The 25,941-nt window shown below is 43.8% G+C and overlaps 1 protein-coding gene across 1 annotated transcript in view; it reads left to right on the top strand.

Moving 5' to 3' along the window:
• RETREG1 (reticulophagy regulator 1) overlaps positions 1-25,941 on the top strand; it is a 150,737-nt gene that overhangs the window by 25,127 nt on the left and 99,669 nt on the right. Inside the window, 2 exon segments of the mRNA NM_001261775.1 lie at positions 19,257-19,363; positions 25,527-25,557. Of these exon segments, the coding sequence (NP_001248704.1) occupies positions 19,257-19,363; positions 25,527-25,557 (138 nt within the window).

Genomic DNA, 25,941 nt, shown 5'->3' with positions numbered 1-25,941 from the left:
TAGAAATAAATGCTGTGTGGCCGGGCGCGGTGGCTCACGCCTGTAATCCCAGCACTTTGGGAGGCCGAGGCGGGCGGATCACAAGGTCAGGAGATCGAGACCACGGTGAAACCCCGTCTCTACTAAAAATACAAAAAATTAGCCGGGCGCGGTGGCGGGCGCCTGTAGTCCCAGCTACTCAGGAGGCTGAGGCAGGAGAATGGCGTAAACCCAGGAGGCGGAGCTTGCAGTGAGCCGAGATCGCGCCACTGCACTCCAGCCTGGGCGACAGAGCGAGACTTCGTCTCAAAAAAAAAAAAAAAAAAAAAAAAAAAAAGAAATAAATGCTGTGGAGGCAGGCAAATACATGTGTGTGTGTGCGTGTGTGTTTGCGTGTGCGTGTGTGTGTTTGCATGTGTGTGTGCACACACTGGGGAGTAGGGGTTTCTGGAAAGAGGTGAGCTTCTAGCTGCGTGAACCCAGTCCAATGACTTAATCTTTCTTAGCTTTAGTTTTCTTATTTGTAAAAATTGGGTAATGCCATCACTTCACCAAACAACAACAAGGCCCTGGCAGACAGCCCGCCTCGAATCCGTGGCCCACATGGCTTCTGCGGCACACACGCCCTGAGTTCACTCAGGCTAGGGGTTCTTTTTCAGAATCATAATTTTTCATTTCTAAGATATTTCATTAAGTTTCATATTACTACTTGTTTTGGGCTATTTACTGAAGATTCTTTTAAAACTCAAAGTGTAAAACAGGACATTAGAATATCAGTTCACATAAAAGAACCTTGAAGGAAGCCTGGCCTGCAGCTTGTCCTTCGAGGTGCAGGCTCCGTAAATCCCAGGAAACCTGGCTGTACAGGTGCGTACTCTGTGGGCTTTTCTGTTACTGCAGGCGCTGCTGTCATGTCGAGGTGTGTGGTGTCCATCGGTGTGGGCACCATGACCTGTGCATGTGAGGGGCTTGTCTTGCCCTGACCCTCAAACATTTCTGAGGGATCCTGGAGGTCCCAGGATCAGCAGCTGGGGTTGGGGGAACCTGAAGAATTGAAAACTGTCAAAAAAACATTCATGCTCATCTGAGGTTCAGTCTCAGTTTAGAATGTTCTGGAAATAGAATTTAGGGAACTTAGAGGAATGGAGTGCATGAGGCAGCTGCCAGTTCTCTCTTATGCTTGTGCACTTGGACCTGAGTGTGGACATCCTCTCTCACTCTTAGTTGTTTGTCTTTTCCTTTAATTTGACCCATAGGAAAGAATCGGGAAGGGTTTTCCTACCTGGGATCACACAGTACAGTCTGGTCTTGAGGTAGCCGTGCTCATCAAAGTTCAACTGGAATGTGGCCATTGGCTTCAGGGCCAGAGTGGACTTTCCTGATACTTAGTATTGGTTCCTAAATATTTGTCACTGCTTTTTACTGTCTCAGGCTTGGCCACAGAGTAGCAGGGAGTTGCAGCAGTTCCCCTGGAATTGACGGCCACAGTTCTCCCCTTCCATGCTGGCAGCTAGAAAGACACGCATTGGGCCTGGGTGCAGTGGTTCATTCCTGTATTCCCAACACTTTGGGAGGCCGAGACGAGCGGATCACTTGAGGTCAGGAGTTTGAGACCAGTTAGGCCAACATGGTGAAGCCCCGTTGCTACTAAAAATATAAAAGTTAGCTGGGTGTGGTGGCACGTGCCACCTACTCAGGAGGTTGAGGCAGGAGAATCACTTGAACCCGGGAGATGGAGGTTGCAGTGAGCCGAGATGGCATCACTGCTTCAGCCTGGGTGACAGAGCGAGACTCTGTCTCAGAACAAACAACAAATAACAAACAAAAAGGAAAGACATGCATTGGATACGCTACAAACTCCTTTTTGAAAAAACAAAACAAAAAACAAAAAACAAAAAACCACTCAAGTTTTGAAAACATGTTTCTCCCCATGTTGGTCAGGGCTGCTGCACCCAGTGCGATTATAATCCCCGAGAGTGTCAACACTGTTTTGCCCCCTGAATGTATCCAGATAAACTGGGACAACAGTCCGCATCCAGGTGTGGGTTTTCTATGGTTTGTTGAACATTTTGGTATTGAATAAGCAACGGGGGTGATGTTTTCTAGGAACAACTACTAGATGTGGGGCTCTGGATACTAAAGGCATGTCGGTGTAAGGAGGCTGCTCGCGCAGCCCAGGGGTACTGTGTGCATACGCGGAGTGACCTAGGTCAGCCTGCTGGGCAGAGCAGCTTCACTCTACGGATAAAGGACGCTTGATCCTGACCTTCAGATAAGTGGCCTCCAGACAAAATTACTAATTCACTGCTCAGTAGATTTTGTATGTGAGGATTTTGAAGCACATGAGACAGTTGCTTCTCTGTGTCCTGTGTTCATTTAGAGCTTAAGTAGGGTGAGCACATTGTCCTAACCTAGGTAGGCCAGGACACGGTATATACCAGGATACTGTGGCCTTTCTGATCTTAAATAACCTGTTGGCTCTAATCTGCATGGTTTCGTACAGTTCGTTCAGATATTTCAGCCTTGATCTCACTTTGTTTACTGGGTGTAGCAGCATGAGTGAATGTCTGCCTTTCTGGCAGGGAGTTTGGGAGGACGTGGGTATATCCCCAGCACGGTGGGGCTGACAGGGCACATCACACAGCTGGTGAACTTTGACATAGGAGTGACTTTGGGGCCGGCAGGTGAGTGGCCCAGATGCTTGGTGTTATGGACTGAATCGTGCTGTCACCCAAATTCAATGCTGAAGTCCTGACCCTCCGTACACCTCAAAAGGTGATTATATTTGGGGATAGGACCTTTGAAGGTAACCAAGGTTACATGAGATCATATGGGTTGGCCCTGATTCAGTGTGACTGGTGTCCTTATAAGAAGAGAGGCAGACACCAGGGGTATGTATGCAAAGAAGAAGGACCCCATGACAATGCAGGGAGAAGGTGGCCATCTGCAAGCCAAGAAGAGAGGCCTCAGGAGAAACCAAACCTGCAGACAGCTTGATCTTAGACTTGCAACCTTGACACAAACCGTGAGAAAATAAACTTCTGTTGTTTAAGCCACCCTGTCTGTGGGGGTTTTGTCCTTGCAAACTAATACAGTTGGCCCAAGAGATGTAAAAGCCTCAGTTCCAGCTCTGGAAGTGATCGCTCTGGTCTCAGACTGGGAGTGGCAGGGAGCAGGGTCTGGACACATGAAATCTTACTGTGGAGCCTAGGAACTTGGCAAGGAACAGTCCACTGTATGTGTCTGTGATCTTGAACAGTAGGTTATTAGGGTGTGATCAAGATTCATTCACCTGGAAAGGGACTGGCTGGAGCTGGGTAAGTAGACCCCTGGCAGGGCTTCCGGCAAAGAGGGGAATGAGAAGGATCCGGCTTGCCATGGGAGAACCAGGCAGAACGATTGAGCGCACCCACGGTAAGAGTGGGTGCCACATGGATGCGTGTGGCCAGAGTATAGTTCTCGGCGTCCTTGGTTTTTGGGGTAAAGGAACTGGAGAAGCAAAATCATCTTCTACAGCTGTGGCAACGCCATCAATCTCAGAACTGTAGAATATTTGAATTCCTTTTTGGGACCCTGGAGAAGGCCAGGTATATTAGAATGGGCTCTTGAACAGACTGTAGACATGAACTGATGAGTGGGTGACTACAAATGAATGGGGATTTAAAAGGTAGAAGTCCACATGACAATGACTTTTCAACTCTGCTCTCTGGAACAGTCTGGTACATCGAGATTGGTTGATTAAAGCAGGGTGCCAGGGAACTCCACAAATGATGTTTAAATGGAGCAGTGGACTCTGAGTCAAGAAGACCCGAGTTTATATGCTGACTCTTTCCATTAGAGACTCCATAATTTTAGACAAATTGCTCCAACTTAATCTATTTATGGATATATAATTTCCATATATCTAAATTCATCGTGTTGTTTAGGAACATCACATGTGATGGAGATGTGAGAATACCCTATGTAAGGTGTGCTTTGATTACACATCAACTTTTTTTCAGTAGCCGGCATGCCTAGGAAGGTTCCTTGAATTTACTACTGTGTATCTTGCTTCTCGCCCCATCACTCACCCGAGAGCTTTTCTTCTCAGAAGCTTTTTCAGCACATATCAGCATGCCTTATTCCCAGTTGCAAAGGACTGAGTGTCTCCTTTTGTCCTTTTGTCCCTGCATTCTTATGTTGAAACCCCATCACCAATGTGATGAGGTGAAGCCTTTGGGAGGTGACTAGGTCCAGAGGGTGGAGCCCTCATGAATGGGATTAGTGCCCTTTAAAGGAGACCCCAGAGAGACCTTTTGCCTCTTCTACCACGTGAGAACACAATGAGAAGCTGCCAACTCTGAACCAGAAAGCAGGTCCTCACCAGACACCGAATCTGCTAGGGCCTTAGTGTTGGACTTCCTAGCCACCAGAACTATGAGAAATAGGTTTCTGTTGTTCATAAGCCAGTCTGCCTGTGGTATTTTGTTACAGCAGCTAGAATGGACCAAAACACCAGTATGTGCATGTATTTATGTGTGAAAGAAGAGGCCCCAAAGCTCAGTTTGATATTTGGATCTGTTACACCGCATTCTCTAGAACTAGAGTTTATAGAATCAGAGAATATTTGAATGGGAAAGGCCCTGAGACACCTTCGCAGTCCACTGGTTCGTAAATCTGACTGTTAGCGTGTAGATTCCTGTACCTCTCCTTGGAGCTCTGACCTACCAGGTCCAGAGTGGGGCCCAGGAATCTGCAATTTCTAAAAATGCTTGTGACGGGTCAAAGTAAAAAAAAAAAATGCCCCAAGTAATTCTGATGATGATGAGGCAGTTTTAGGAAGGGCTTATCTAGCGAGTGCCTTAATTTAAAGATGAAAATACCGAGGCAGAGGATGTGGAGGTGTTTCTCACTGGCCATGCTAGACCCTCCACCCAACTGTGATTAGGGTCCCACGTTCATATTGTAAGTTCCCACTGGGCAGACACAAAGATGCCATTTGCATAAAAGATAAAAGACACAAAGATTTCCATTTGCATAAAAACCCAGCTTCGCATTACCATGGCTTCCTGGCCTTCATTAGTTTATTTCTTCTTTCTTCTCTGTACCTCCTGCTACACCGTTTCTTCCTTTCTTCCCTCTTAACATCCTGCACAACGTTGCAGTGTATGACTTTGATCTGTTACTCATTTTTCTCCTTACAGCTCCTTTCTGTGACTGAATCTGGTAGTTAGTATTTAACTTATGGCTAGCTGATATAGTTTGGATATTTATTGCTGCCCAGATCTCAGGTTGCAATGTGATCCCCAGTGTTGGAGGTGGGGCCTGGTGGGAGGTGTTTGGGTGATGGGGGTGGATCCCTCAGGGCTTGGTGCTGTTCTCAAGATAGTAAGTTCTCTCAAGACCTGGTAGTTTAAATGTGTGGCACGCCCTCCCCGCACTCCCTCTTGCTAGTGCTCCCACCATGTGAGATGTCTGCTGCCCCCTTCGCCTTTCACCATGATCGTAAGTTTTCTGAGGCCTCATCAGAAGCCGAGCAGATGCTGGCCCCATGCTTCCCGTACAGCCTGCAGAACCACGAGCCAGTTAAATCTCTTTTCTTTATAATTTACCCAGTCTCAGGTATTTCTTTATAGCAGTGCAAGAATGGCCTAGTACCTAGCTCAGCTGGAGTGGGCTGCAGAACTTGACTCACCCGCCCTGCCTTGAAGTCCCCTTCCCTGCTGTGACCAGGTCAGGTAGAAGGTGGAAGTAATAGGAATGGGCAGATACTCAGTTTATACACTAGGTGGAGCTAAGGAGCACATTGCACTGCCCTAGGGTGCCCCTGACTTGATTTACCCATGGCTTTTCTCGTAATTCCAGTGCAAGGATGCACAGTAGAGCATGCCCAATTTCTCTTGGCCTTGACCTCAGATGGCCTTGGTTCCATCCTAGCCATGCCCTTGGTTTCTCCTACTCTTTGGGCACAAGAACGCAAACAGAACGCAGACTCCCTACTGCTCCTCCCCACTGTCTCGTCTGTTTGTCCACCACGCCTTGCTGACCTGGGCACATTCCCTGAATTCGCTGGATTATCATGATGTGCTTCTAGAGCAAGGTTGTTCCCCTCCTCCACTGCAGCAGACTCTGATTGTTACTACCCAGCATTTCCCTGCTGATTGATATCTTCCAGAATTTCTCATCTCTCTAGAGAAAGAAGTCTGTTACCTACCACCCTCTTATCCTCTCCTCTGATGCTTGTAATTCATTTTCTTGGCCATCACAACTAAAGAAGTACTTCTCTAGGGGAAAAAAAAGGCTTCTGAGTTCCATTTAATCCCAGATTTGCAATTAAATTGTTATTGCTTTTTCTCCATTTTCTGATGACCGTCCTTTCCAAATTATTTAAAACTATGTATTCATGTTTAAGAAATATATCCCCCTCAGCCAACACACATACATGTTTTAAACAGCTCTGAAAATGGGATACATATTACAATTGAGAGAGTTTTTATTTATTTGGCAGCTTTTTTTCCTTAATAGTGCATAATTTAATTTCACACAGCATCTTCAGTTGCTAATTTTGCAGAGTCTGCATAAAAGGCCAGGAGAAATTAAAGCCAACTTTAGTTGAAAGTCTGAATTTTGTGATATTACGATAGATGGCTGCAGGTATGTGTAACTCTTGAGAAGATAATTATCTTCCAGCAAAATGTGATGATCTGGACTTTGAATAATGTTTGGTAAATCATTATGCCTTATGAGACCCTGTTTTCTTTCACAATTAGAGCCACCGTAATATTAAATAAAGCCAGGAGACGTTAAGAACTCAGTTTAGGCTAGGTCTACAGTTATATATATTTCATTTTTTAAATCATTTATTCAATCAATATTTAATGAACATTTAAATTGAATGGAGGGATTGCTACTTGACCTTTAAGATCCTTTCTGGCTTTCATATTCAATGATTCTGATTTTCTGTGTAAAATCTTAATTTTTAAAATTTTCATAGGTTTTTGGGGAACAGGTGGCATTTGATTACATGAACAAATTCTTTAGTGGTGATTTCTGAGATTTTGGGGCACCCATCACTGGAGCTGTGTATACTACCCAATATGTAATCTTCTGTCCCTCACCCCCCTCCACCCTTTCTCCTGAGTCTCTGAAGCCCATCGTGTCATTATTATGCCTTCGTGTCCTCATAGCTTAGCTCCCATTTATGAGTGAAAACATACAATGTTTGGTTTTCCATTCCTGAGTTACTTCACTTAGAATAATGGTCTCCAATTCCATCCAGGTTGTTGCGAATGCCATTATTTCCTTCCTTTTTATGGCTGCACTTATGTATATTTTGGCATAAGAAAGTAAAACCCTATTTTCGGATCTCCATTTTAAGAGTTACAAAGCAAATCATGCAGATTAATTTCCATAAAAGAACTATGAAGAGTTCCAATGCTTTTATCCATAGATGTTCTTTCTTTGAAGATAAAAAAAAATATGTTTTAGCTGTTGACAGCATTCATTTCATAGTATAAAATGGGCTGTGCTTTACCCAGAAATGAGGGTTAGGTTTTTACACATGGAAAGAACTAAGTCTTGTTTTTTTAATCCATTACCAAACAAGGTTTGTGTGTGTATGAACTATTTTTCTTTGCTTTGTAGGAAATTTATCCTATTAAGCCATTTAATTTGGCCTTGCAAAACTCATCATGGAGTAATGGAAACTTTTCCTTGTCAAATGGATACACAACTAGTCAAAAAATTATCTATCTATCTATCTATCTATCTATCTATCTATCTATCTATCTATTTTTTTCAGACAGAGTCTCCCTCTATCATCCAGGCTGGAGTGCACTGGTGCAATCTTGACTCACTGCAATTCCAGCTCCTGGGTTCAAGCGATTCTCCCACCTCTGCCTCCCTAGTATCTGGGGCTACAGGTGCATGCCACCACACCCAGATACTTTTTTTGTGTGTGTGTTTTTGGTAGAGATGGGGTGTTACCATTGTTGCCCAGGCTGGTCTTGATTGAACTCCTGGGCTCAAGTGATCCGCCTGCCTTGGCCTCCCAAAGTGCTGGGATTACAGCTGTGAGCCACTGTGCTCGGCCCAAAAATATTTTTTGTAGTTAGCCACTGAGTGCAGGTCAACAGAAGGTCACTCGAGTACCTTCACTTTCTTTTTCATCGTGTAAATTGTCCACATAGCCCAGCACCTGTCCCTGCCTTCTGGTCGGCCTGGCCTCTTTGCTGTGACCTCCTGCATTACCGATCCTGAGCAGGTACAGGTGTCTGTCCAGAGCAGCTGCACCCAGAGCTCCCCGTGGGTGTGGAATGCTCAAGAATCCATAAAGGCACAAGGAAGGGCCGAATGGCAGGGGTCCGAGTGATCCATGCAGAGAGAGGGAAGATACTGGCTTACCCAAGAGTAAATTATTTCGACAGCCCATCATTTTCCCTGCTGGGCATCTTTGTGGAATGAGTGCTTCACTCTCAGGGGGCTTCTGACCGACCAGTGCAGACTAGTTTTGATATTTGTCAAAGCCTGAAATTTGATAGGAAAAGGTTCCTCTTAAAATCATGGTGCGTTCCGATATGGAAATAAGCCGGGGATTACCCATGCCATTTTTTTTTTTTTTAACTGTGAGCAGAGGGTTTCGCCTGACAGTTTTGAAGCTTTCTCTGCATCTTTACCTGCTGCTCTGACACTCTCCTTTGTCTCTGAATATAAGGATGGGATCTTAATTCTTCCCTGACCCAGATATCTGAATAGAGACCAGTCCTATAAACTATCCCACCAGTACCAAGTGGGATAAGGCAGTTGGTTACTTGAAAACCAGATTAAAATTCAAAATAATGTTACTGAATCTGGGAATGGAATAGAAAAAAAAATAGAAGAAATAAAAAAAGAAAAAAAGCAAATAGACACATTTATCAAATATAGGCTGTGGTCATCACAAGCTAAACATGAATCACCTGTGTGATGTGGGTTCTTTTTTTTTTTAGAGTGATCATCACATTACTATGCAGAAATAGGCCCTAACTTGCTAAAAGAACGTGCATGTAGTGATTTAGAGAACTGTACCTTTCCAATCGTAGCTAAACCACACAGTATGTCTTTCTGTGACAAATGGGGTATTTATTATACACACAGACTTTTATATATTTATGTATAGCATAGAATTGTCATATGTAATGTTTACCTGTCATATGTATATGTATATTATAATGGTCATATATAATGTTCGCTTTAGTTTCCAAAGTCTGAAATATGCTTTTCAAATAAAAGTTGTATCCTATTCAAAAAACAGCTAATGCATGCTGGACTTAATCCCTAGGTGATGGGTTGATGGGTGCAGCAAACCACCATGGCACACATTTACCTATGTAACAAACCTGCACATCCTGCACATGTACCCTGGAACTTTAAATAAAATAAAATGTTTAAAAAGGTTGTATTCTATTCAGCTAAAAGAACGTGTAACTCTCACTAAATAAATGGTATTTTAATTTAAAAATGTATCGTAGGTTTTTAAAAAAATTTAATTGGTTATAAAAAGGCCATCAGGCTATAGAGAGATGTTTCTGATGGCTGGAGACTTAGGGATTGGTGGAAATATTGCTTCTGTTCTCTTGGGTTCTAGGATCCATGAATGTGGTCACAAGTTCCTGGGCTAATTCGGATAAAGACAAGGGCCAGCAGTGGTCTTGTATTTTTCTTTGTGTGTGTATATGTGTGTGTGTGTGTGTGTGTGTGTGTTTTTCCTGAACTTAAAAAGTGTTTCAACGATAAAAAAGCCTTTATTGGTCACTGTGGTACAGATCTTATCTGGAACCAGGATCCAGTGAGGGTGGGGCTGGCTAAATGGGAGAGTGACCTAGGCAGCCACACAGGGCCTGGGGAAGGCCCGTCACTTGGGGATGAATGCCAACAATTGTAATTCTTATCACTATGTTCTTTGAATTTGTGTTTTGTAAGTGAAATGTGAGGGGGCAGTGGAGCATGCATGGGGGATTGGAGCCTCAGCTCACGTGCAGTCCTGCCTCCCACTGGCCTCCCTCCCCATCTCCCCATTCTCCAAGATGGTTTCTTGACCACCCACTTCTAGCCAGTTGGTGCCCTGGCCCTACCCAGCCTCTCCCTTCCAATCCCACCCTGTGTGACTGCCCAGGGCGGCAGTCAATTGCATCAGCAGGGGAGTCTTGTATTCCATTGTGTCTGTCTGCCCCTTGAGAAGGCCTGAACATGAGGGGTTGTGTGCCCTGCAGCTGCCAGGCAGGTGGTGACTGTCATCACCTGGGTTGGCAGCGATGTGGTGCATTCAGCGGGTGACTAGGCAGGGGCCTCTCACCTGTCCTGGATCCAGGTCCTGAACATGGCCTGGAGTGGAAGTTGCAATATCTTGGGGAGCCCCCATTTGTCTGGGAAGGGGGTTATCGACTTCCTTAGCCCAGGTGAGATCTCTGCATTTTCACTTAATTTTCACTTTGAAAATTAAGGCACCCCTCTAGTGAGGATGGCGCACATCCACAGACCTCCCTCTTCTAAGTCTGTACTCTATCACCCTGCCCTCATGGTCTTCTGGGCAGCCTGTACTTGGACCACACTCCCCCTCGTGATAATTATTCTGTAGCTTTCAAGAATCCTCTGACAGCCTGTGTGTGGCTATTTTCACTTCGGAATTCCTCCATGGTTACCACACGTTTCTGTGTATTCTGTGAATGGGCAGATCAGCAAGGTGACCCTGGGGCTTTGGCTCAGGCTGCATCCCATGATATTTTTGGCAGAGTCTGATGGTATTTAGTTCTTCTACAGAGAACTATTACATACTTCAAAGTAATTTTCAGCAGCAGTCAAGGAAATCTGCACTTACAGATACTTAGCCCTTCAGAATGCTGGAGGCTTCAGCAAGGTGTTTGAGAAAAGCGAATTCTGTCTTTGTGGATAAGATGGAATGATATGGACAAGCACATAGTGGCAGACTGGATTGTCTGCTGAGGAGTAATCTAGGTCACTCTGCTAATGGAGAGTGACAGGACTCCAGTACTGATCAATATCTTTGATCGGTAGTGTGGATGAGGACTGATGATGTCCAGATAGAACACACATGGTGTCCTGAAGCTGGGCCAGAGAACAGATGTGATTGATGTCACCACGAAAGTCCATAGGTTTGAATGTGGGACGTGTCAAACAAGAACAAACTGCATAGGACATACTTAGATTCAAAAATGGTATCTGAAAATTAGAACCCTTGGGAGTTTTAACTGCCTGTGAATTCGACTTCAGCCAGCATGCTGATGGAACTGTTAAAATTTTTTAAAAGGCCATGCCAAAATGAGTTGAAAACTTATGTCCATACAAAATCCTGCACATGGATGTTTATAGCAGCTTTATTCATAATTGCCAAAAACTGGAAGCAACCAAGATGTCCTTCGAAAGGTGAATGGATAAATTTTAGTATATCATATAATAGAATATTATTCAGTGATCAAAATAAATGTGTTATCATGCCACAAAAACACTCAGAGGAAGCTTCAATGCATTTTGCTAAATGAAAGAAACCAGTAGGAAAAAGCTACATACTGTGTGATTACAACTATAGAACATTCTGGAAAAGGCAAAACTATGAAGACAGTCGAAAGGTCAGTGGTTGCCAAGAGCTTGGGAGAGAGAGGGATGAATAGATGGAGGACAGGGGACTTTTAGGGCAAGAAAACTATTCTGTATGATATTATAATTTTGGATATATGTCATTATGCATTTGTCAAAACCCGTAGAATGCTCTAAAAACTGCTCTAAAATATTTTAAAAAAAGAAAAGGCTGTAAATTGGTGCCAGTTCTTCCAGCTCTTTTCATGTGGGAGCAGGCAGATTAAGAGGCAGACACTTGTGTCCAGCAGCCATTTAGCAGAATGGCAAGAGCTGGCTTAAAGCCAGGCTGCCTGGATTCATATCCTTGTCCTGCATCTCCTTTGTCTTGGGGCCTTGAGCAAGTTTCTCAACCTCTTTGCTCATCTGTAAAATAGGTTTAATGACGATCCCTTCCTGAAGGGATACAGGATTAAATGAGTGACTCCAGATAAGTCTCTTAGAACAGTCCTGTGCTCACTGAACATCAGCTGTGCTATTCATCCTGCATTTGGTTCTGCAGTTTGTAACCAGCGCCTCAGAGTGGAGGAGACAAAGGTTAAGGGTAACCTTTCTAATTCAGGCTCTAGTCTTGTGGCTCTTTTGCAGTTCCCTTTGGGTACACTGTTCCCCAGCCTGGAATGCATTGGTCTCTTTTCTACCTGGCCAAATCAGATGTCTTTTGAAGTCAAAGTTTAGATGCCACCTTCTCTAGAGCTTTCTCTGGCTTCTTTATGTAGTTACTGGCTCTGTTTTCTGCCCCCACAGCATCCCGAATAGCACTTTGGTTAAACACAGTTATTTACCTGTCTGCTTTCCTGGCTTTGCAAGGGCAGGCTGGGATTGGGTCGCCAGTGTTTTCCCAGCAGCTAGCCCAGTGTGTGACAGATGCTGGTGAATGGAATGCAAACAGAATTCCCTGCCTCCCCCAGTAATAATAGGATGCTGCCGGAAATTGAATGCTGCAAGAAATGTTGAGCTTCCTGGCATGAGATCTGTTTAAGTGGAGGTAGTTGATTGCAGCTGAGGGGATTCATGGATCAGATGAAAGTAAATCAGATGACCTCTGAGCTCCTTCCAGCTCTGTGATTCTGTGACAGTCCTTCCCTGAGTGATGCCACAGCGTGCTGGTGTCAGGATCGCCCACGCCCGGCAGATGGGGATTGTTTTTTGATGTCCTTATAGGACAGTTTCCATGTAAAGATCGGTTAGAAACAATTTTGTTCTATTACTTTTTAAAGAATAAACTTTGATTTTATAAAATTACAAATTTAAAGCTTGCCTTTTCTTTGAACTTTCCGTTTTAGCTAACAAAACATTATTTTGTTTATAAATCTAGCAAATTGTAAACATGTTCAAGAGAGTCTGTTTCATTAAATAACAAATGATTGTTTTATTAAGTGATTAGTTTTATTAAATAGTTGAGTTAGTTGAGTTATATTCCTTTGAACATTTTAAAGTACATTTGTAAATGTTGTATTTTCTATATCCCTTTAAAGTACTTTATTGTCAGAATAATTAAGGTTGTGCCAAAGACCTGAGAGGCGACCTGAGTAAGACGGGGTAGCTGGAGCATCCATAAGGATAACCCTGCAGTGATTGAAACAAGTCAAATATGTTCAAACTCTTGAGTCCATAATAACAGGAAAAAAAGGAATAAGAAAATGTGTTAGTCTGTTTTCACACTGCTGATAAAGACATACTCGAGACTGGGTAATTTATAAAGAAAAAGAAGTTTAATGGACTCACTGTTCCACATGGCTGGGGAGGCCTCACAATCATGGTGGAAGGTGAAAGGCATGTCTTGCATTGTGGCAGGCCGGAGAGAATGAGAGCCAAGCAAAAGGGGTTTCCCTGATAAAACCGTCAGATCTCATGAGACTTATTCACTCCCACAAGAACAGTATGGGGGAAACTGCCCCTATGATTCAATTATCTCCCACTGGGTCCCTCCCACAACACATGGGAATTATGAGAGCTACAATTCAAGATGAGATCCGGGTGGGGACACAGCCACCCCATATCAGTTACCATTAGAGGACACTAGGGAACTGCTTCACTATCTTGAAAAAACTGGTAAAATAAAGGGAAGAACTCAAGAACTGATGCTGCCTTTCCGACGAGCTCCACCTCTCAGTGTAATTGGACCTTGATGAGGGGAAGTTTCTCTTTCTAGCTGTGATCCAGCTAATACCCGAAGCAGGAGTGAAGGGCCGTCACCCCCATGTAGCCTCTGAGGAATCGGTCACTAGGCAGGGATTGTCTGTGGCTGCCAGTGGTGCAAGTGTAGCCACCAACACACCCAGTCTGCTTGCCTCTTGATAGAAACAGGCACTACCACCTATCTTTGGGTTTTACAGGAAAAAAAAAAAAAAAAAGAACCTAAGTCTTATCAAGCCTCTAGATCCACCTGACAACTTACAGGCTACACAAAGGATCAAGGAAAATGTTAAACCAAACCACAAGGATACAACAGACGATTCCCAGAATCTGGAAAACCTTATTGGACAAATGAGCCTGTTTCTTCCACAAAAAAAATTCAAGAATTAATAAAGAAAGAAAAACAGGGGACCTATAAAGGTCCAGGACACTTAAAATCCACATCTGCCAATTTCAGCAGATGACTTTTTCAGATCCTGTTTCAGTCTGTGTGTATGTGTGTGTGTGTCTGCGTGCATACACAAAAATGAGTGGGGCAGTATGAACCTTGACAGGATATCATATTAAGATAGGATATGACATTAAGAATTAAAGTAATTTTTTAGATGTGATAGTGGTATTGTTGTTTGGTTAAAAATATCTTGTTTTTGGCTGGGCGCGGTGGTCCTGCCTGTAACTTTGGGAGGTGGAGGTGGGCGGATTACGAGGTCAGGAGATCGAGACCATCCTGGCCAACATGGTGAAACCCCATCTCTACTAAAAATACAAAAACTAGCTGGGCATGGTTGTGTGCGTCTGTAGTCCCAGCTACTCAAGCGGCTGAGGCAGGAGAATCGCTTGAACCTAGGAGGCGGAGGTTGCAGTGAGCCAAGATTGTGCCACTGCACTCCAGCCTGGTGACAGAGCAAGACTCCGTCTCAAAAAAAAAAAAAGAAAAAAATTGTTTTTGAAGATAAATGGCAGTATTTGCAGATTAAATTACATGATGTTTGGGATTTGCTTCAAATAATTTCAGGGGAAGGACGAACTTAGTGGGTGGAAATATGGAAGAAACAAGATTACCCATGAATGGAGAATTGTTGAAACTGGGTTTATTACACTCTGGCCTCTCTTTTTGTGTATCTTTGAAGTTTACCAAAACAAAAACTTTTTAAAAATTACTTTGTCTAACAACCCAAACCCTCCCAAATATTAAGTACTACTTGAAAAATGAATAAACAAGAAAAAACTCATAAGTGTTTGTAAGATTTTAATTTCCACACAAGTCTAAATTACTCAGCTACATATTTTGAAGTGGAGCCCTGAGACAAATCATCTTAAACATTGTAAATAATTAAAGTACCAAAAGTGCTCAGATTTTTCTACATACAGATTATTCTCTTAGGGTTTCGTTTCTCAAACATGTTTATATGACCGCTAACCCACCAAAGAATCAAATACTTAATCCCATACAGTTTGGCATTACCTTCCTAAGCAATTGCTGGGCTTGTCTTCTCAGCTAACTGAGGATTCTCAATGACCAACAAGACCTTGGCCAAGATGCCAACTGGGCCCTTGCCCAGGACACAGAATGGACAGACATGCCGAGTGCTCTTTGGAGTTGCTAAGGCAATGCCTTCCAAATGAAGTCTGGCAGACTGGCCTGTGCGTTGCAGTCCTGGCATTACCTAATTTTCTTTTTTTTATTATTCTTGGAAGTTTGTGACTTCCACTAAAAGAATAACTAACGGCCTTCACTGCTTCAGTTGGTTTTGCATTTCATTGGTTTTGATGCTTAAATGGCTTCCTGGCCAGCTCTAAAGGCTTTTAAACTTGAGGGAGCTTTGTATCTCTGCTAGGGCTTTGCCTGACCCTGCAAAGAAAGCCATTCTAAGGAAGCGTGCTGGTCGAACATTTGCAGGTTCTGTCTCATGCCATGTGAGCCGAGCTGTGTGCGCATTACAGCTCATTAGTGGCCCTGAGTCAGGCGAGTGATTCACAGTCGGCATTTAAACACATAACAGAATTGAATGGAAAACGTTCAACTGCATTATGAGCTGGAAGGAAAATATTGTTTTTCAAAACCTGTTTTTCATTTATATGTACGTAAATATAAATGAGTTTCTTATTGTGGGTCACTATGAAATCTGTCACTTCACCATGAGGTGGGTGGGGAAAACTGGGAGCGTCCAGCCCATGAACAAGAGCAAGAATGGATCCTGAACTGAGAGTAAGGAGGCTGGCCCCAAGCCAAGCAAACACCAGGATGCAACCTTGCTTAAAACAAACAAGAGCTACAAAAATAGAGCAAGTGGTGGCTCCTTAGGGGAGGGACAGATTTAGTGGAGGAACAAATGATTGTCGCTGAAGACATGGACTGCGGCATTTTATTCTGTAACTTACATCTTTTATGTCTGTTCCATCTTTCTATGCTCCTAATTCACCATTCCCTTTTGGTAGCACAGTGCTTGGTGCAATGTAGGCAATCAATAAATATTTATTAGATGCAAATACTAGTAATCATACCACCTGTTTCAGGGGGCCTGGGAGGAGGAGCCTGGGGCCTGGGAATCTACATTTTAACAAGTTTTCCAGGCAGCCAACCTGGCAGCGGTCGCAAACAGTTATTTAAAAAACACTGACCTAGTCCACCTGCTCATTTTGCCGGCCCAGGCCATACACACAGCATTTGAACCAGTGAGAGCTTGGGTTGACCACCTTCTGGTGGAGGGCGTTACTCACCATGTCACCCAGCATCTCATGTTGATCTGCTTTTCACCAAACATACTGCACGACCTTCTAGTAGATGGTCTGGACTCCATGCTTCCTCCCTACCCCATCACATCCTTCCTGTTGCCTTCAGACATTTCCCTAAATCACCCATCATTTCACTTCCCTGCTGTATACCTTTGGCTTTCTCTCTGTTGCTTGTAGCGTAAGACTTACTGCTGCATTCTGCCTGCCACAGTCTTCCCTGAGCCTGTCTCCCCAATCTTGTCTCTCTGCCAGTCTCCCAACCCTCTCCTTTTGCTTTCTCTTCCTGCTGAGGCCACCCCAGATTGCTCGACGTGCCACAGGTACTTCACCCTTCCCTGAGTCTGGTCTTCTGTTCATGTTGTATTCTCTAATTGGAGGAGCCTCTATTTTCATCGGAATTGAATCCATCTCCCCAGACCGAGTTCGAGTGCTGCTTCTATAAAACCTTCCTGGCCGGGCGCCGTAGCTTGTGCCTGGAATCCCAGCACTTCGGGAGGCCGAGACTGGTGGATCACCTGAAGTCAGGAGTTTGAGACCAGCCTGGCCAACATGGTGAAACCCCATCTCTACTAAAAATACAGAAGAATTAGCTGGACGTGGTGGCGGACACCTATATTTCCAGCTACTAGGGCGGCTGAGGCAGGAGAACCACTTGAATCTGAGAGGAGAAGGTTACAGTGAGCTGAGATTGTGCCACTGCACTCCAGTCTAGGCAGCAAGAGTGAAACTCCGTCTCAGAAAAAAAAAAAAAAAACACCCAAAAAAACAAAAAAACCCCCCAAAAACCCTTCCCTGCTTTGGAGCGAATCTGTTCTCCCTCTCCCTGCGCCCCTCCTTGTTCTCTGCACGTTTCTGTGACAGCACCTAAGCCTTGCCTGCCTTGGACTTTGTCAGCTTGGCCTGTGTTTGTCTGATGAGAAAGCAAGTTTGCAGAAGGCGGTATTCGTGTGTTCTTCTCTTTATAGCCTTGCAAACAGTCTTAAACATTTATTAAATTAATTTTTCTATGAGTTCTGATTCTATCAAAGTTAATATTCATTGTCAGCTTGGCCAGTTAACTTGTGTAAACAGACCTCTAATCTGATGTGAAGGCTCAACACTCCTCATGACTTCTTTGCCATTCACTTCTTTATAAACACACTAAAAAAAAAGCATTGCAGGGTTTGTGTGCTGCTCATGGTCAATAATTTTTAGTTTGTTTCCCTCCAGAGAGGAGGTAGACAGGTAGCAAAAGGGGAGCATGATCTTAAAGAGTTAGCAAACTGGATCTTTAATAACTGCTATATGTATACACACACATATACATATACACACCCACATATATATGTATACATATATACACATACATATACATATATACACATATATACACACACACGCATATATATATATATATGTATTTTTTTTGAGATGGAGTCTTGCTCTGTCACTAGGCTGGAGTGCAGTGGTGCGATCTTGGCTCACTGCAACCTCTGCCTCCCTGGTTCAAGCGATTTTCCTGCCTCGGCCTCCAAGTACCTGGGACTACAGGCACACGCCACCACACCTGGCTAATTTTTGTATTTTTAGTAGAGATGGGGTTTCACCATGTTGGCCAGGATGGTCTCGATCTCTTGACCTTGTGATCCGCCTGCCTCGGCCTCCCAAAAGGCTGGGATTACAGACGTGAGCCACCATGCCTGGTCCATAACTGCTGTTTTTAAGAGACGAGGGTGGGAGTAGTTAGAGAAGTGAATAGGGCATAAATGAAAACATAAGACAGGACGGTGAGTAAAGGGCCTCTGTAGTGCAGCCCCTCCATGTCTGTTAGAGAGCCCTGCAGCTTGGCTCTGCAGCCCATCCTAACTCTGTTTCAGGTCAGTTCCATTCTCCATCGGCTATTGGAGAAGCCCAGCACTGGGAGCAATATTTTGGTCCATACCCGAGATAGCAAATCCTCTGCCCAAAATTAGAGGGTAGAGCAGAAAACTTAGCATGAAAGAGTGCAGGCTCAGGTACTTTCATTTTGCTGACTTTGATGCCTATTCAATAACTTTTTTTTTTTTTTTTTTTTTTTGAGACAGAGTCTCGCTCTGTCGCCCAGGCTGGAGTGCAGTGGCGTGATCTCGGCTCACTGCAAGCTGCACCTCCCGGGTTCATGCCATTCTCCTGCCTCAGCCTCCCGAGTAGCTGTGACTACAGGTGCCTGCCACCGCTCCTGGCTAATTTTTTGCATTCTTAGTAGAGACAGGGTTTCACCGTGATCTCGATCTCCTGACCTCATGATCCACCTGCCTCGGACTCGGAAAGTGCTGGGATTACAGGCATGAGCCACTGCGCCTGGCCCAATGCCTATTAAATAGCTTTCATGCAGTCAAACTGCATTGGGGTGATTTCAAAAAGTGAAATCATGACGGATGCAGTGGCTCATGCCTGTAATCCCAGCACTGTGGGAGGCCAAGGTGGGTGGATTGCTTGAGACGAGTTCGTGATGAGCCTGACCAACATGGCGAAACCCTGTCTCTACTAAAAGTACAAAAACCAGCCTGGCGTGGTGGCACACACCTGTAATCCCAGCTACTTGAGAAGCTGAGTCAGGAGAATCACTTGAACCAGGGAGGCTGAGGTTGCAGTGAGCTGAGATCGCGCCACTGCACTCTAGGCTGGGCAGCAGAGTGAGACTGTCTCAAAAAAAAAAAAAAAAAAAAATCATTGTTGAATGCATTTTTTGTTTGTGTGGCAGGAAGCAAACTCAATTTAAAAAGGTTAAAAATCCTCCAATTGAAATACTGATTTGTGTTTCACTGTTGCAGGTTCCTTGCATTGACTCCATGGAGGGTATATCACCTGATTTCCGTCATGATACTGGGGCGTGTTATTATGCAAATAATAAAGGATATGGTTTTGTCTAGAACAAGAGGTAAGAAAACTCAGTTTTTATTTATATGGTATTTAATTTCCTAGAGCCTGCATTTCTGATCTTTGTGTAGGCATATTAACCAATTAGTCCTTTGAACAGGAGCAAATATAGGCATTGACTTAGCTGTTTTCAATATGATAATGTATTGAGATGATGTTGTCTTTACAGCTACTGCTTCTGGGCAAAAGGTTTGTGAGTGCTGGTTTTTCTCTTGGCCTTAAGAGCTATTTTAAATACCACTTTGGTATTTAAGTAGGCTGCAGCGAGGATAACAGTTAAATATTTATTACATCTCACATGATGAAACTGGGCCACTGGAAAATGGACTAGTTTATGTAAAAATTTTCTCTCCCTCAGTGAAGAAAAACAACTAATTCAAGGTTTAAAAGCAAGTGATGGTTAAATACATGTAAAAAAATGAGTTGATAATGAAAAATAAATTAATTTTAACTTTAAGTTTAAAAGCAAGAGCTTGGTTTAAAAAAAATATGCCTGAGGTGCTTTTTGAGTAATTTAACTGCATTACAAATCTGACTCAAACCTTTTACATACTTGGAGGAGCCTCTTATACTCATGTTTGAGCTAGTTTTTGTAAACTTGGAAAAAGACCTCCTGGGAATAATTAAGCCCCATAAACCTAAATGTAATAAGATAGATTTTATCAGAAATAGCCCTGAGGAGGTTACAAAGAGACATTTAATTTCACTAAATGCACCCCAAATGGAGGGACGCTTTTGGTGGAGGTCCGTGTGGACTGATGTGCATCAGAACTGCCTGGATTATAGTCCTGGCAGGGATATCGAGGCCTGCCCTATGGGAGGCACCCATCTCCTCCCTGATGGCAACTAAAAGCCAGGGATGTCAGCTGGTACGGATTTAGTGTCATGGTGTTCTGAGGATTTGCTTTAAATTCAGTTATGTTTTAAGTCTTTACAGTTTTTAAACTAAATCATAATATAAACCATCTTTACATTGTTTTACATTCGTATGTTGCCAGGTTTGAAGATATTTCCTTCCCAGGATTCTGGGAAGGCAAACAAATATGGTTTTGTGCCCTTAGTGCTTTCCGTGAATCTGTGGATTTCAGTTGTATTCTTCAACACGCTTTTCCTTCTCTCCCTTTTTTCCCTCTCTCTCCATCTTCACCTTCCTTTTTTCTGTTTCAGGGAATAGACACCTAACGCCCCAATTTCAGCCCAAACAAGCACTTGTTGTGATACTTGTTCACCACACATGTATCAAGGCTGCCTTGAGGTGGGGCATCTCCACGCATTAGGGTTTCATGCCAGAGTTGGTCTGTGGATCAGTTTGTGATGATTCTTATTCGTCTGCCTTGACTAATATCTGATAGAGGAGAGCCTGTTTTTCTGAATAGACTGTAATATTTTCACCCTCTAGGAACTCCCTCAGGGAAATCTCAGAAGATAAAACCACTTGCAAATTTTATCTGCAACCATTTTAGCTTGGTGTAGGATAAGCTAAACGTGGACCCAGGAAGCACACTGAGCATCTGAATGTTTTCAGTGTGCTTCAAATTTGGACCTACTCTGGGCACAAATTATAAGGAATATAGATGTGTGTGGAAGGCCCAAGATAAAGCTGAAAGACTTTACGATGGTCCTTTTCTCACTCCTGGCCCCTCACACACAGATTGTTTCCACTGTTGACTCATGGGCTTGATATTCATGTGGATGTGGAAATTTCATGCTCACAAATTGCAGGAAACCTTTACATTGCAAGGATTCAGTCCTTTAGAAAAATTAAGGTGGTAGAGTAGAAAGAACACCAGCCTAAAGAGCCTCATTTTTGAGCTAGTTCATTCCATTTCCTACCTGTGGAGAAGCCCTATGATAGACTGCATTTGTTTCTGAGGCTGTTTTAATAAATTACCACAAACTTGGTGTTTCAAAACAGCAGAAACATCTTCTCTAAAAGTTCTAAAGGACAGTAGTCCAAAGTCAGTGTCACTGGGCCCAAATCAAAGCGTTGGCAGGGCTGACTCCCTCTGGAGTCTCTAAGGAAGGATCCGTTCCTTGCCTCTTGCAGCTCCTGGGGGTTGCGGGCATTCCATGGCTTGCAGCCGCATCACTGCAATCTCTGCTTTCATGCTCACCTGACCTTCTCTTCTGTCTGTGTCAAACCTCTCCATCTTCCTCTTGTAAGTACACTTGTGATTGCATTTGGGGCCTACCTAGATAATCCAGTATGATTTTCTCATCTCACATTTGTTAACCTAATCGCATCAGCAGAGACCCTTTTTCTACATGAAGTGACAGTCACGGATTCCAGGGATTGCGACTTGATGTCTTTGTGAGCTATGAGTCAGCCTCCTATACCATCTGAACCTCTCTGTCTTGTAAAATGGCAGAAACCCTCCTCATACCACAGGGCTTTATAAGAGGTCAATAAGAGCGTCAAATAAAAGGGCGTTCGGCACAGTAGCCATCTACTTCACCCAGCTGACATGTCATCAGGGCCACATGGGGTTTGTGCGTTCCTGGATCAGTCCATGTTGAGCCCCTTTCTGTGCTGAGGCCCGTCCTGGGTGCTGGGCTCTGTCCCGGCAGAGCCTTCCCGCAATCCTGTAGATCAGGCCTTTGCCCAAGGACAGGCTTTCAGTCTTCACCGGATGACATTGCTCTGAGTGTAGCATTTCTACTGCATGAAAATTAAAAAAATAAATAAATAAATAAATGGGAATGATTACTCTGTCTTCCTAGAGCTCTGTTGTCTGTGCTGAAGAAACCCTGGTGCCAGCTACATCCTCCTTCAGTAGAGTCTCTTAGGACAAAGGCCCATTGGGGAGCCCTGTGAATAGTTGGCAGCAACCCCAGCCCGCAGGCCTTCTAGCGCAGAGCGCCGCTGTGATGAATCAGCCTCTGCAGGGCACAGTTTGGCTTCACGTTAGATCCAGATGCAGTTACGGTAACTCCATGGCTTCAATCAGAACTGCCAGCTGCGCTTGTTAGGTGCCCCGGCTTACAGCAATGACAATGGCAATGAAAGGACGACCAAGTCAGCAGTCCTCCTCCTTCCCTGTCTTCCAACCTCTCTGCTTCCCACATTTTCTTGCTAAAAAATGAAACTTTTATTGTTGAGAGTTTGAGTTTAATTGTACCCTTCCCCCAGTTATTATTTTCGTTTTATTCTCTCAGAAAATTTTTAAGTGTGCAGTATTGTTACCTGTGCGTGTTGTTGTACAGCAGATCCCTAGAGCATTTTCATCTTTGATGACTGCAACTCTGTTCCCATTGAACAGCCAAGTCCCCCTTTCCCCTGTTCCCCCTTCATCCAGCACCTGGCAACTACCATTCTACTTTCTGCTTCTATGACTTTGACAACTCCCAGTTACAATCTTTGATACCTTCTTATGTGCTTAGTATGAAACAGATGGATGAGGCCAGGTGCGGTGGCTCATGCCTGTAATGTCAGCACTTTGGGAGGCCGAGGCGGGTGGATCACTTGAGGTCAGGAGTTTGAGACCAACCTGGCCAATGTGGTGAAACCCTGTCTCTACTAAAAATACAAAAAATTAGCTGGGCGTGGTGGTGGGCACCTGTAATCCCAGCTACTTGGGAGGCTGAGGCAGGAGAATCACTTGAACCTGGGAGGCAGAGGTTGCAGAGCTGAGATCACGCCACTGTACTCCAGCCTCAGTGACAGAGTGAGACTCTGTCTCAAAAAAAAAAAAAAAAAAAAAAAAAAAAAAAAAAGGCAGTGATACCATCTTGTGAATGAATCTTTGTGAAACCTGTGGGATCCCATGTCTATTTTGTATTGCCTGTGAACATCCTCTCGCTGGGATGAATTTTTCTGTCTCTCATTGTTATGTACGTTGAGTGTGTGCTTCCCTGCATTAATGCCTTTGTCTGAACTCTGGGGAACTCTTCTGTGGCCTGAAAAACTCCTCCTGCATCCTGAAACTTTTCTATGACTAGCTGTCTTCTCTCTCATTGAGATAGAACCAGTCATTTCTGCCCCCAGCTTTCTTTTCTGTTTATTTATGTATTTTTATTATTTTTTTTAGAATTGGGGTCTCACTCTGTTGCCCAGGCTGGAGTGCAGTGGTGTGATCATAGCTCACTGCAGCCTCGAGCTCCTGGGTCAAATGATCCTCCCACCTCAGACTCCTGAGTAGCTGGGACTACAGGTGCATGCCACCACACTTGGCTAATTTTCTTTTTTAATTTTTTGTAGAGATGGGGTCTTGCTATGTTACCCAGGCTGGTTTTTAAACTTCTGGCCTCAAGTGATCATCCAGCTTTGGCCTCCCAAAGCACTGGGATTACAGGTGTGAGCCAGTGTGCCTGGCCCCCAGCTCTCTTGAAGATCTTCTCTAGCTACTGCCCTGTGCTATGGCAGGAGGGTTCAGTGGTTGGCCCTGTGGCTCCCCACAGCTACCTGTGGAGCATTTGCAACTGCTGCTGCTTTATACTTTCCTTCCTGTGAAATCTACACTGTCCACTGATGCCTGGCCTCAGCACCCTGGTTGCCATCAACTGTGGTCTCAGTAGGAATTGTAGCCCATGAACTGTAGTCCTTCGTGCACTCCCCATTCTCAGTCATTCCAACTTGTACTCTGATAGCTTGTCAGATGGCCTGGATTTGGTTGCCTATCAGGTAGCCTCATCTTTGACCTTGGCCTTTGGAAGCACAGTATCTCCAAGACCTACAGAGTCTGCGAGTTAGTTCTCAGTGCACCCTCACTCCACTCTTCCCTGGCCTTTTGTGCTGGTTGAACCAGCTCTTTGACTCTTGGATGGACTCTTTCCCTGCTAAGTCTCTTGCCACTTGTACTGTTCTTCAGCCCTGCCTTTAGACTGTCTTCCTCCCTCTACTCAGCTCTCACCTGGTTCATGCTCAATGATTACAGAGATGGTGTCCTTACCATTCTAAAGGTCTTTATTTCCTTATCATTTCTTTACATTTTAATAATAAAACAAACAAGCAAATGCCCATCCCATACCATCATCTATACTTTCTCCACTCTTGGCTCCAGGATTGTTAGAGATTTGTCAAATGACAAGCTGAGTTGATGTTTTCCAACTTTCCAACTTTAGTTGAAACCTTACTATTGCTCACAGTCCCCTGCATTCTTTTGAGTTCTCCATTTGTTTTTATATGCCACCTTCCTCTAACACGTTTGAAGAAGCTTATTTGGAACATAAGTACAAAACTGTTCAAAAGAGGTCTAGAAGAGGAGCAAGAGTCTAACATGGTAACCATTGATTATCAACAGATTTATCCTCATGCTTACTGGCAGCCAAGGCAATCAATTGCACAATTCTAATGATCTGAAAAAAATGAAGCAAGCCATTTCGAGAAACTTACTTCGGAAGTAAAGATTAGGAAGGATTTATCCCACAGATCTTGATAGGAGATATTGAAAAACATAAGGGACAACACATTTGGCATTTTGTTAGATGGAAAATGCAGAAGCTTCCTCATGGTCATTTCTTACATTGAGCTGCATTAAAGCTGGTAGCTGGGAGTATAATATCAAGATGTAGTCAAATAAAGATGTTCATTGGAAAATCAAGAAACCAAGTTAGATCTAGGTGTGCATATGTATATGTGTGTGTATGTGTGTGTGTGTATTATGTTTATTTCATTTGCACCTAGATAAAAGTCAAAACATCTAAAGAATGAATAGATAAAAATCTCCTTTTTTTCAAATAACAGTTGTCTTATTTCCCTTCGTCAGCACCGTGTCAAGACTTGCCTTAAATACCACTTCTATTATTGGCACTTTTTGAGCAGCTGCATTTTCTCTCTTCCATGAACTCACATGGTGTGTGCCTTCCTCTTGTGTAGTTAGTTCCTGTACCACCTATCTTGGTTCATATTTACTTGGATGCATATTTTGTCTGCCCCAGGGGACGATGAAGTCCCCAAGGCAGGGTCCATGTGTTATAGAGTGTCCTGTCTCCCACGGTACCCACCCAAGTGTTTTACATGTAGTAGGATCTCAGTAAATATATGTGGACAAATTGCCTCAATTAGTCATGGTGCCAGCAGTATACACTGTATGACATGATGGTGTCCTGAGTGTTAAAGATCTGAGCATTCCACTTTAAATAGCTTGGACTGGTTCTGAGTTGAGAAATATTTCAGGGGAAAAATGCCTCTGTTAAGTTTCACATTTTGCTTCTCCCTGTTGCAGGTGCACAGTTGTGGAGAAGCCTCAGTGAAAGGTAGGGAACTTTCTTTCCATGTTGTGCTTAATGGAGGGAGGGTGAGGGAGGGGACTGAGCCACCAAGATGTAGCTCTGAAATAGAATTTTAGTGACAGGAATCTAAATCCAAGAGTAATTTACCAGAGTGGGAAAATGAAGAAAAATACCATCTAACAGAGGCCAAGGATAAAGTTGGGACTCATTCTAGGAAGCGGTGTGTATCTTGCTATGGTACTGGGCAACATGAATTTGTGAGAATCATAATGTGTGAGGATTTGGAAGGGAGGGGCGGGAGGCGTTTTCTTTTGGGATTTCCTTTCAGACTCGTTTTTGGGATGTGAGCAAAACTGCTGCATTGGGAGAACAGGGCTGCATGCACTCAGCTGGAGAAGGCTGCTGGGA

This window comes from Macaca mulatta, chromosome 6, assembly GCF_049350105.2.
Source record: "Macaca mulatta isolate MMU2019108-1 chromosome 6, T2T-MMU8v2.0, whole genome shotgun sequence".
NCBI classification, from domain to species: Eukaryota; Metazoa; Chordata; class Mammalia; order Primates; family Cercopithecidae; genus Macaca; species Macaca mulatta.
This window is presented reverse-complemented; position numbering and strand designations above follow the sequence as displayed.